At 37.3% G+C, this 12,374-nt stretch overlaps 1 protein-coding gene across 1 annotated transcript in view; it reads right to left on the bottom strand.

Annotated features, from left to right (window-relative positions):
- Ccdc73 (coiled-coil domain containing 73) overlaps window positions 1–12,374 on the bottom strand; it is a 136,327-nt gene that overhangs the window by 1,165 nt on the left and 122,788 nt on the right. Inside the window, exons 15-17 of the mRNA XM_028766900.1 lie at window positions 8,613–8,799; window positions 5,923–7,395; window positions 3,427–3,560 (exon numbers count right to left, since the gene is read on the bottom strand). Coding sequence (XP_028622733.1) covers window positions 3,427–3,560; window positions 5,923–7,395; window positions 8,613–8,799 — 1,794 coding nt within the window. The remainder of the gene's footprint in view (window positions 1–3,426; window positions 3,561–5,922; window positions 7,396–8,612; window positions 8,800–12,374) is intronic.

Below are 12,374 nucleotides of genomic sequence, written 5' to 3'. Positions count from 1 at the left end.
GAAGGAACACCAAGGCAGTCAGAAGAGGCATGCTTCCAAGGCGCTACACTAAATCCCAACACTATTAAAAATAACTCATTTTAAGGAATTTTTTTATGATAGAATGCTAGAAAATAGAGATATGAAGAAACCAAATATTGTTATTGCATTACTCAGAAAGACATGCCAGTATTGTGGTGTTGGCTGCTGGTCTTCCTTTTCTAGCTGTTCTTGATTATTCTATAGAATCTGTCTTGCCTTTTCCTGTGAGCACTTTCCTGGGTCTTTAAATTTTTTTCATTAACAATTTTGCAAAGGAACTTCAAAAACAGTACCTTTTATGAATCTGTGATATAACTATATCACAAATTAAATATTGACATCATTTCCAGTTTATCCCTATTAAAAAATATGACGTGATTTTATGGAAAAAAAATTGGTCTTCAGATAAGATTTTCAAATCTATTTTTTTTCTCAAAGAGAAAACTAGATAGCTTTAGGATAATGGCTATTGTATTTTTGGTGTGAGAGGTTTATGCACATATTTTATAAATACAAGACAATTTACATTAAAATCCTAATATCCCAACATAATAGTAAGCATTTTGATATAAACCTAAAAGTCCTTTTTAAGTTTATAGTGGAAACAGGTTTTTTTTTTTTTTTTTTTGCCTTAAAAATTAGAGGACAGCACCATCATATTCCATTCCCCACAATTTAGACTAGAGTAAGCCACTTAAAAGGAAACATTCATTTATCACAAAAGCAGGGTCTATCTTTTGTTGATTCTTGTGAGGATCTTGGAGGTGCTTGACATTAAGGTGCTTATTACCAAAGGTCTTTTGGTAAGCACGGCATGGAGAGTAATGGGTTTTTAAATGAGCTTAGATGTTTAGAATTTAAACCAGGGTTCCCCTAAGAATTGCTATATTGCCTAAAATTCTGTAGTCATACCCTATTCCTCTCCCAGAACCAAGGGTCTGAGCAAGTCCTATTCAATTTTTCTGGACCTTGGTTTTCCCTTCAGCTTCTTAAGACTTTAGACAAGATTACTGTAAAATTAGAAATGTGGCATGAAATTAAGTATACATAAGTGTATACATCTGATAATGTCTGCTGTGTTTGTTCATTGTAGTCAGGACTGAACTGGTTTCTGTCTGTCTCACACACATACACACACAGGCGCACATCACATATGTGAGGGTGGGGGGAGTAGAATCTAGCTGTAACTGAAGTAAGTGATTCAGCTGTAGGATAATAGTACCCCGTGCACCCCTCCCCAACTCCCCTCTGGGTTTCTCTGTGTAGCCCTGGCTGTCCTGAAACTCACACTGTAGATCTGCCTGCCTCTGCCTTCTGAGTGCTAGGATTAAAGGTGTGTGCCACACCACCCATGGCTGACTTAGTGTTCTATGTTTGTCACCAAAATACTTGCTTCATTGATATCCAAGCACAAATTAGCAATTTACCAAAATCCTGACTTTTGATCAGAAAAAGGCAGAGCATTGGCATGTGCTTTGGGTTCTTCCCACATGGTGGGAGGGGTGAGACCTGAGACTGGCCACAGTGAGCGATACAGACTACAAATCAAGTTTAACTTTCTAGACTTGGCCTATTTGACCAACATGGTCTCTGCAGCCCACTGCAGTGGTTTTAGTTCCAGCTGCTCCAGATATGTCAGCACAGTTTTGTTCACTCTTTGTCTTTTTAGAGTTCATCACTTCCTCTTTCCACCTCATATTTCCCCTAGTTTGGCACAAGACCTTTTGTGGGATCAGATCTGTAAATTAATAGCTTTATTTATTCTGGGCCCCTGCCAACTTCCCTTCTGTATATAGTTAAGATTGCAGCAGACTGTACCTAACTCAAGAATAAGAGCAACCCCCTCTGCTCTGAAGCCACAAAGAACCTGGATTGACACCTAAATTAACAGAAGTGGTGTGGGAAACAAAAATATGGTGAGAAATAAAATTACTCTTTTCTGGCTGTTAGTCTTTATAATATACCTTCGTGTATAACAGGTTGGTGGACTTTCTGTAAAGCACCAGTAAGTACTAGAACTGTGCAGGCCAGGTTGCCTTACAGCTGAGGTCATCGACAGACTCTAAAGGTATGAGCATAGCCTTCTCTCATATCATCTTCCTTACCTTTAAAGGAGATTTAGTCTTAAAAGTTGTGGTTTGCTCTTAGGAGATCTACTTTGGATTCCCCTACATTATGTGGTGACTAATGAGAGCTTAGAGGGATACTGATGTTTTGTGTACAGGTTTACTAAACTCTCTGGTAAATCTAGAGCCTTTTTCTATTATGAGAAGTTGAGAACAACATTGGACTGAGCCAGGACCTGTGATGCAGGTCCACCATGAATGATTATATCTAAATGACCTTGGAAGAAATTCCACATCTGTGTTAATTCCTCATCTGTAAAATAAAGCACAGAATGTGTGGTAAACATGTTTCTTTGAAAATGTTATAAAAATCTATAAATGTAGATCCTGAGAAACATTAACTGCAGGTAGAACAACAGGTATCAGACACAACTTATAGATTAACTACAAAAAAGGGTTTTCAAGAGAAATGGAACGTTTCTGTTGAACCCTTAAGATGCTAGAGGTAGGATGGGCAGACCATGTTAAGATTTAGCCTCATCAGCCAATGTGTCCAGTTCTGACCAAAGCTTGCTTTCTGCTTGGGAAGACAGGCTTCCTTGTACCAAGTTCATTGTTTTATTTGAGATTTCTCCCACTTAAAAAGGGAAATGAGGTACATGGCTGAAAACTTGGGTTAGGGATGTTAGCAAAAGATCTGCAGAATGTCTTGCTATATTGTAGTCTCATGAGTGGCCATTGCTTAACCTTTGAACACTTACACCAATACTGACCTGGATTTGTCTTTTTTTTTTTTTTAAGACTGAACAATACAGATTTGTTGAGTAAAGTTCTATACACTAAGATATAAAACTTAGAAATGGAACCAAATAATTTGTCAGCTATGGTAAGTTGTTCTTATGATGAATGGGCTCCTAGAAGCCATATGATCTCTACAAACACTGTTTAATGCGTACATCCAACATTGTATTAGGAAGATTTTATCCTTTCGTACACTTTCCAAAAATACTACAAATTCAAATAATCAGCCTGATGCCTTATTAATAAAACATTTTGGGTATTCAGTCTACTATTTCTAAGTTGAGGTGACAGAAGAGTACATAAGATGATGCCTCAGTCCTCTGCAAACAGGCTGCTTTGTATCTACGTGATTTATACACTGTGACTTTTTCCTGCTGTTTTCTATCAGCCTTAATTGTGAAAAATGGTGCCATCTTGCCCTCTTGATATTATTCTGGAGATCAGTTAGGGCTTATAGTATCCAGATGCATACAGTGCTACACATATCTGCAGAATTAGCTCACTGAAGTCTGCTCAGCAATATTTTTAATTGACTTACATGTTCTGTGGGAAAAGAAGAATCATAAACCGTCTGTGCAGTTGCATTCCTCTCTTCACTAGGCTGTCCCTTGGGGTCTAAATGGATGTTCCAGTTACTCACGGTGTCAGCAACTCTGCTAATGCTGGTAGGATCTGATTGACAAACAGGAAATGACAACTAAACTGTATTCTCTAGACACTCAATGACTTAACTTTCTGATCTTACAGGGATTTTTTTGTTGTTCAAAAATCAATTTCCATTTCAGATTGGATATTACTGTTTCCTAGACAGTATTTCTTTTCAGAAATAAGATAGTATTGTTGCCATTTCCTAAATCATTAAAAAGGGTAAGATGGTATAAATACCTTCTTAAACACATACATACAAAATGTTATTTCCTGGCTACCACCTTACCCACACAATAAATGTTTAATGACTATTCTACAAATTCAAATTAGTGGAGAAGACTGAAAAAAATAAACACCAGAATTTAAAAACTAAGAAAATTGCCACAAAAGGCTATTCAGAAAGGGTTTGGGACTTAATAACAAAATTAAAAACAGAGCTGAAAAATGTTAAAAAAGACATGCTTAGTAAGAATATATTCAGTTTTAGAATTTTAGACATATCTATGCCATTGAAATGTGCTCAGAAAATGGTGAATGTTAAACCAGACCCTAAATCTATGCTTAACATTAAAATTGTACTTTGGATGAAGTTATACAGTATTTTGGTGTTTTAGATTTTCTCTACATCAATGGTGCTAGTAACCAAGGTATATACTTTGTCGTTAAACCCCTAGTGTTCTTTTTAAACTTTTTCTCATTTTTCTTTTTGAAAGAAGCCTCCTGTTAAGTCTGTGGACCATACAAAGCATTCTTTGTAACCTGCATTTCTTCAATGTGTCTAAATTCACAAAGTTCCCTTAAAATCTAGTTAAGGTGTGGTGGCACACATCTATAGCCTGAGCACTCTGACTTCAGTGCTCGAAGATGATCAGCTCAATACCAATTAAGACTGTCCAAAAAACTTTAAAAATGCTTTAAAACCTCAACAACTTTGAGATTACTATTAGCAGAGTAAACATACTTTTTCGTTTTCATCACAGACTTTCTTAGATATGTTTAACTTTTAGCTGCATAGAACCTATTCATATGGAGCTTTTGGCATGTATGGTATATTCATGTATGTGCATCTTTGAGTTATGTAGATGCACAGATGTGGCAGTCAGGCTGATGATGTCTTACTCTCCACCTTGTAGAGGTAGGGTTGCTCACTTGAAACCCAGGCTGAGCCAGGCGGTGGTGGCGCACGCCTTTAATCCCAGCACTTGGGAGGCAGAGGCAGGCAGATTTCTGAGTTCGAGGCCAGCCTGGTCTATAGAGTTCCAGGACAGGCAGGGCTGCACAGAGAAACCCTGTCTGGCGGGGTGGGGGGTGAAGAAACCCAGACTGGCTTAATCTGGCTAGCCAACTACCTCCAAGGAGCACCTGAGGGCTGCCACACCCACCAGCATTTGGGTGCTGAAAATTAAGCACTCTTTATTTTCACATGGCAAGTGCTTTTACCAGCTGCCTTCACAGACCAATGTGTTGTACATTTTTAAATCTCTGTAGTACAAATATAAACAAAAGCAGGGAATATGAACCTCAATATTGGCACCCAATATCCATGTCTCTCTACCAAATCTATATTTCATCAAGTTGTATTTTGTTTCTGGAATTATTTTTTAAGCTGTCATTCATATGCAACTTTAAAAATAAAACGGACCCTCTAATCTCTAAAGTAATATGAATATAACAGGCACATAATTACTAAAGGATTAGAGTGCTTCAAGCAACAACAACAAAACCCAATGATATGAAATAAATTTCTCTCCCACTTTTTGCCAATAAAATGAAGAGCAGATTGAATTTATGGTGCTGGTAAATGAACAGGTACAAAAGGAAAAACAGGGGAAGACTAATTTACTCAGAGAAAGAGAGAGAGAGAGAGAGAGAGAGAGAGAGAGAGAGAGAGAGAGAGATTGAGATTGATTCATTAGGTAGGTATTCCTAATTTAAACTCAAAGACCTAGACCTGTTAATGCCGCCATACTTTAACAATGAAAACCAACACTTCTAAATGTGATTGGAGATGTACACTGACATTACTACTTAGAGTTGGTTAAAAATAATTTATCTAATCCAGACAGTGGTGGCACACAATTTTAATCCCAGTACTCGAGGGGCAGAGGCAGGCAGATCTCTGAACTGGAGGCCAACCTGGTCTATACAGTGAGTTCCAGGACATCCCAGGGCTGCACAGAGAAACCCTGTCTTGAAAAAAAAATTTTAAATCATCTAAATAAAACCATTCTATATTATGCTTAGGAGATTTTATACATACAAACACATTCTTTTAACTTTAGACACATTTTTAAACTCTTTGTCAAGAATAAAGTAGTAGAAAGAAAAAACAAAAAAACAAAACGTAACAAAAACCAAGAATTCAAGCATGACCTTGTTTTCTTACCTGGCTCAACGTTTTTTCTAGTGTCATCCAGACCAACATTTTTATAAAACGTCACTGGAGCAATCACTCTGCTTTCTGACAGACCTACTGGTTTCTCCTTCAGCAATAAAGGGATGCTGGAAGTTACAGTGTCCACAGTTTTAGTTTGATTTATTTTTGGCCAAGGACTAGGGGCTACAAACTTCATGTAGCCTCCAGTTTTCTCAGTTTTATCTGGAGTAGGAAGATCAAAGGCCGACCTTGCACTTGTGTTTACTGAGTCTGCAGATGGAATTACATGAGACAAATGTGATTCTTCCAGCTGACCTTCATGGCATGTTCCTTCTGACAGGATGTCATTTAATGCCTCTGCTTTCTCTCTATTATTTAGCAACATGCACTGTCTTTCCTTAACATCCACCAAGGAAAAGAAACCACTTTTTGGAGCTTCAGTTATCTGATTCTCACCGGGAAGCTGTTTTTCTGAGCAAGTTGTCAGGGGAACTGCAGTTTTAAAATCTTTGGCTTGTGAAGCATGAATATCCCCTTGGTTAACCTGAAAGTTTGAGATGCTCACACTGCTTTCTGAAGCTCCCAAATGGCTCTTAAGTAGACTGTTTTGTATGTCATTTATATTTGTTCTTGTAGTTCTTTTTGTAGGGCTTGAGGCAAGTTTCACTGATGTTGGCATAGTATTAATAGTGTTTTCTGATTTCTTAAGTACTGTCAAATTATTACCAGAGCTAGCAGATGGACTGGGTGGGCTGATTACTGCAGTACAGGCAATGGTTGCTCCAGGCTTCTGGGGAGCCTTACTGACTGGCTGATAATAAGAACAGGGCTCTAGACTGCACTGACTCTCTTCTCTTAACATTTGTTTTATTTTTCGGTACTTAACATCTAACATAACATTACTTGAATCCTGTAAACCATGTTTCTTACACAGATCAAGATTTAGTTTTATATCTAGAAATGAATCTAAACCTCCTTTGGTTTGGTCATAATTTGTAATTTCCTTCTCTGTAGCATTTTCCAGGTCTGTTGGAAGCAATTTGAATTGCTGTTTGAATGGATTGCTTTCAGAACCATCTGGGTTATAGTTTCTCTTGTGAGCCATCTCATTTGACAGGCCATTAAAGGATGCTTTGTTACTTCGCGTGTCCAGAGGTTCATCTACACCACTGTGGAGAACACCTAGTCCTTCAGTTCCTTCTAGGCATATCGTTTCTGTTTCTAGTGATTCATCTACCACTAAAAAGGAATTATTCAGTGATTTAAATTCTGAACATCCACTGGCCTTTTCCAAGCACAGCTTGTCTTTTACTTCTACAGTGATTGATTTTCTACTGTCAGTAACATTTGAGGTTTGTTCTTGATCAGTTACATCTTTATCTAGGCGAAGGACTTTGTGTGGGGACATTCTACTTTGGTTTCTGTCCTGTGATACCATAGTATTAATTTCGATTTTGGAACTTATTTCAAAAGGCTGCAAATCTGTCATGAAGAAGACATAATAAAATGTTAGAATCTCAGTAAAGCTGTTTATAACATGTGTCACCTATATTTGGTGGAAATATATTTAGCTTTAATTAGTCTACTGGACACTCATCATACAAACATGACATCAATTTTATTCAAATATTGAGTTCCCATACTAAAGCAAGTTATGTCTGACTGCAAAATTCTGCCCCAAAACATTTTTGTTTCACAATATCAGAATCATATGGGTTTAACAGGCTGAGCAGCATGGGTATTACCAGTTTACACAATGCTCTTTATTTTTCCTATACTTGTTTCCTTGGGGGCACATAGTACAATCCCTTTGTTTGTTTGTTTGTTTGTTTTGGTTTTTGGTTTTTGTTTTCTCTAGATAGGGTTTCTCTGTGTAGCCCTGGCTGTCCTGGAACTCACTCTGTAGACCAGGCTGGCCTCAAACTCAGAAATCTGCCTGCTTCTGCCTCCCAAGATTAAAGGCATGTGCCACCACCGCACAGCTAGTACAATCCCTTATAAAGATATAACGGATAAAAATTAATGTCTATACTACCTCCATTACACCCCAGGTCTAACAACATTCAGAAGTAATAATTAGCTCGTTCATGTTTGACAATCATTTTGTTGTTGTTGTTGTGGTTGTTACCCTGTAAGCATTTTTAAATTTGGGAATAATTTTGGGCCAATTCACAGAATATCTACTTACTCAAGATAATTTTATTTATCTTTGCTTTAACTATAGATATCAAATCATAAGTATAGTTAAAATAACTATAACATTTCAGATCTTGAAGGGCTATATTGGTTCAATCATTATTTCTCCAACATCTCCACCAAGTGGCTATTCACCCCCAGTTGAACACCTCAGTCAGTGCCAATTTAAGCAATTCTTCATAGTGGAGGAATTGGTAAATAGTCTCAGTGCTTACTCTGGGCATCTAAACCAAGAGAAATGCTGTGGCCTGCTCACCAGAGGTATACCGGTGACCCAGAGGATGCTCTCTGCAAAGACACTGTTAAAGACTCATTTGCAAAATACTTGTTTACATACAGTTAAACGGGTGTTTCCCAGCAGTATTAGAAAGTCCTTAAAGCAAAGCTGTAACTGTCAGTCCCCTAAATGGCACAAGAGGCTCACCATGTGCTTTATCAATGTGATTGGAAGGTTACACCTTCTGGGCCTAGCATGTGCTTTATTGATGTGATGGGAAGGTTACCTTCTGAAGTTTTTCCTACAGGTAGGTCTTTCTTTTCCTCTTTTTCACTGTATTCAGTATCTAAACAAAAATTCTTTGTATTTTTTCCCCATATTTCTTGACCAGATTTGTACTTTTGTGTGATGATATTTTCTGATTTGTTATTAGATAGTTCATCACTGTTTTCATTATTTTGTTCTGGAACACCCTAGTAGAAAATAGAAAAAAAAGCTTTAAATGTATTAGACATTTGAGCAAACTTTGCTAATAAGATGGATTGTAGTTTAGGTATTCAGCAGTTTCATGAGTTGCTGTGTGCAGCCTCATGTTTAAACAAACTGGAGAGCTCTATATGCTGCCTGCCAATCGTGTCTACCACATTATCACAGCACACAGGCTGGTTACATACATGTTATACACTGCAAGACAGCAAACAGGATAGGTATGTAGTACTACATACCTATACTTCCAGCACTCAGGGGGCTGAAGTAAGAGGATCATCAGGAGTTTGGAGACAGCCTGAATGTTAGTGTGCTCTAGGTTAGCTATGGTGTGGAACCAGTCTCAAAAATATTCCTTTTTTCTCACACAAAATATGAGCCAGGATACACTGCACTAGACTTTGGGATATAATAATGAACAAAACACATTCTCTGCCCTCAAAAGACTTAGTTTAGTATGCATATTAGAAAACAAGACAACTTCAGAAATGTAGAGCATTATAAACCCACACAGAACCCCCATGGCCCTGCTGTGAACTGTGATGAGGAGGGGGAGCACAGAAGAGGATGAGGAGAGCAGGAGGGAGATGAATGCGGACGTGATAGTCACAAGTCACATCCTTCTCTTCTCGCTCTGAGCCAGTTAACTAAACCCAACTCACACTCAAATGGGCCTGCTTTCTCATCTATGGCATGACAATGCTGTAAAGATGAAGTCATATACACAAAACCTTCACAGCACACTCTCCTCAGTTACTAAGGACAGGAGCTATTTTTACCAGTTTAAGGGGCAGCCTAGGAGGTAAAGGGGAGAGAATAAAGCAGTAAAATACAATACAGAGAGAAAAAGAGGTGTGTAATTGAAGGGAACAAAAAATTATAAGCACTTAAAGAGACTGAAAAGTATTGGCTACAGTCTGCTGGGTGTAGTGTTCAGTGGATGTACTGGTCATTGGATGGGCTGCGGTGACAAAATCAGATTGCCTTCTGCTGAAGAATGAATACGAGTAAGAAAGAAAAGAATATCTTTTCAGCAAACTTGGCTCAACATAAAAAGAAGATTTAGAGATGGACTTAGAACTTTGATCATGAGTGGTTGTTAGATTTTTGTCAAAGGCCTTTCTCCATTTGATGAGATGACCATGTGGTTTCTATCTTTTAGTCTGTTTATGTGCTGGATTATGTTTATGGATTTATATATGTTGAGCCATCCCTGAATCCCTTAGGTGAAGCCAATTGATCGTGCTATGTAATCTTTTTTATATGTTCTTGAATTTGGTTTGCAAATATTTTATTGAGAATTTTAACATCTATGTATGTTCTTTAAAGATTAGCCTATAATTTTCTTTTTTGTTGGATTTTTGCCTGGCTCTATAAATTGGGTAGAAGCAAAGTGTGTAATAACAATAACACAAAGAACACAAGGGAGAAAAAACATGACTAGCTTATTCCCATCAAAAGCTCTTATATATTGTTATTTGAAAATGTATTATGGGCTCCAGCTATATATGCAAGGGAGGATGGTCCTGTCAGGTATAGGTGGAAGAGGAGATCCTTGGTCCCATGAAGACTGGAAGCTGCGTATCTGGGATTCGAGGGTGGGGAGGTGGGAGTGGGGGGTAGGTGGGGGTATATCCTCATAGAAGCAGTGGGAGGGGGGATGGGATAGGGTGTTCCTGGGTGGGAGGGGGGAAATGGGGTAAGGGGAGAACATCTGAAATGTAAATAAAATATCCAATAAATAAAAAAAAGATCAAGTAAAAAAAAAAAAGAAAAGAAAATATATTATGACAAACTGCAGAGCAGGGAGATCACCAAGCCATGGCATGAGGGTCAAATCCAGGCCAATGCCTGTTCTTGTACAGATGATTTTATTGGTACAGAACAATATTCACTGTGAATGTATTTAACATTATTAATCTGTGTATAAAATGTTAAAGTAGCAAACTTTATGCTATATACATTACCATAGTAATAAAATATAGGTAATAGTCCTCGTGGAATAAATAAGTAAAAACCATTCTCCTACTGTTAGTTATCAGAACAAAAGGAAACAGGGAGCCTAACATGGGGGTGCATACTGGGAATGTCAATACTCAGGGAGACAGAGGCTGGAAGATCATAAGTTCATCCTTGGCAACACTGAGTTCAAGGCAGCTTGAGCTACATAGGACCCTGTCTAAAAAAACAAAAGAAACAACAAAAAGGGAGGGTAAAAGACAAAACATAAATATTTCCATTCAAGTTATGAAATAACATTATAATCTTTTTGTTTTGGTATCTTTTGTCTTATTTATTTTCTTTTTTTTTAGTTTGTTTTGCTTTTCTTTTTTTTTTTTTTCTTTTTGAGATAGAGAAAAAACATACAGTTGGGTACATAGGGAGATGGGGAGAAACTGGAGGGAAAAAATCATGACCAAAATATATTGTATAAAAACACTTTTAAATAAAAAATTTTAAACATTAATAATAAAAATGAAGTTGCTGTATTCATTATCAAATAGACTAGACCTAGGACAACAAATATTACCAGAATAAAGATGGACACTTTATTACATAGAAAGGCCAATTAATCAAGAAGTTGTAACAATCTTAAGTGTGTCATAACAATCATAGTCAAATGCCTACTGAGTTCAAAACACATGAGGCAATACCTAACAGAACTGAAAAGAGAAAGAAATTCAGCTGAAATACAAGGTAGGACAAAAGCACAGACAGCTCGGGGAGAGGCTTGAGCAGCAGTAGCAGCCAGCCTCGCCCTGTGCACACTTAGTGACCATTCACCAAAGCAGCAGCAGAATATATCTTATTTTAAAGGTATGTGAAGTATTCACCAAGATAGAAAATATGCTTCATCATAAAACAAGTCTTAATATATTTAAAGGTATGAAAGTTCTTTCATAAAATGTTATCTTGCCACAACCAAATTTAATTAGAAAATTCTCAAATATTTGGAGATTAAACAACATATTTCCAAAAGGTCACACTAATACCCATGGGTTAAAAATATATTCCACACTAAAAATCTTTTTTATTTATTTATTTTTATTTATTTATTTGAGTACACTGTCGCTGTCTTCAGACACACACTAGCAGAAGGCATCAGATCTCATTATAGATGGTTGTGAGCCACCATGTGGTTGCTGAGAATTGAACTCAGGACCTCTGGAAGAGCAATCAATGCTCTTAACCGCTAAGCCGTTTCTTCAGACCCACAATAAAAATTTTAAGACACTTTGAACTGTTAGGCATGATGGCACACACTGTAATCCCAGCATTCAGGAAATGGAAGCAGAAGGATCACAAGTTCAAAGTCAGTCTCGGTTACACAGGGAAATCCATGATGATGATGATGATGATAATTTTAAATAAAATTACAAGGGCAGGGGATGTAGCTCCATGCTAGAATGTTTTCCGAGCATGTGCAAAATCCGAGATTACAGTGCTGAGTAAGAGTGAACATTATATAGCTAAAAGTGCCAAGAGAGACTTCATAGCTTTAACTTCATAACTTTAAATGCTTTTGTTTAGAAAACAAGGTAAGTAAACAATTAAAATTTTA

The sequence above is a fragment of the Grammomys surdaster genome, unplaced genomic scaffold, assembly GCF_004785775.1.
Source record: "Grammomys surdaster isolate TR1022 unplaced genomic scaffold, NIH_TR_1.0 170, whole genome shotgun sequence".
In the NCBI taxonomy this organism is placed as follows: Eukaryota; Metazoa; Chordata; class Mammalia; order Rodentia; family Muridae; genus Grammomys; species Grammomys surdaster.
This window is presented reverse-complemented; position numbering and strand designations above follow the sequence as displayed.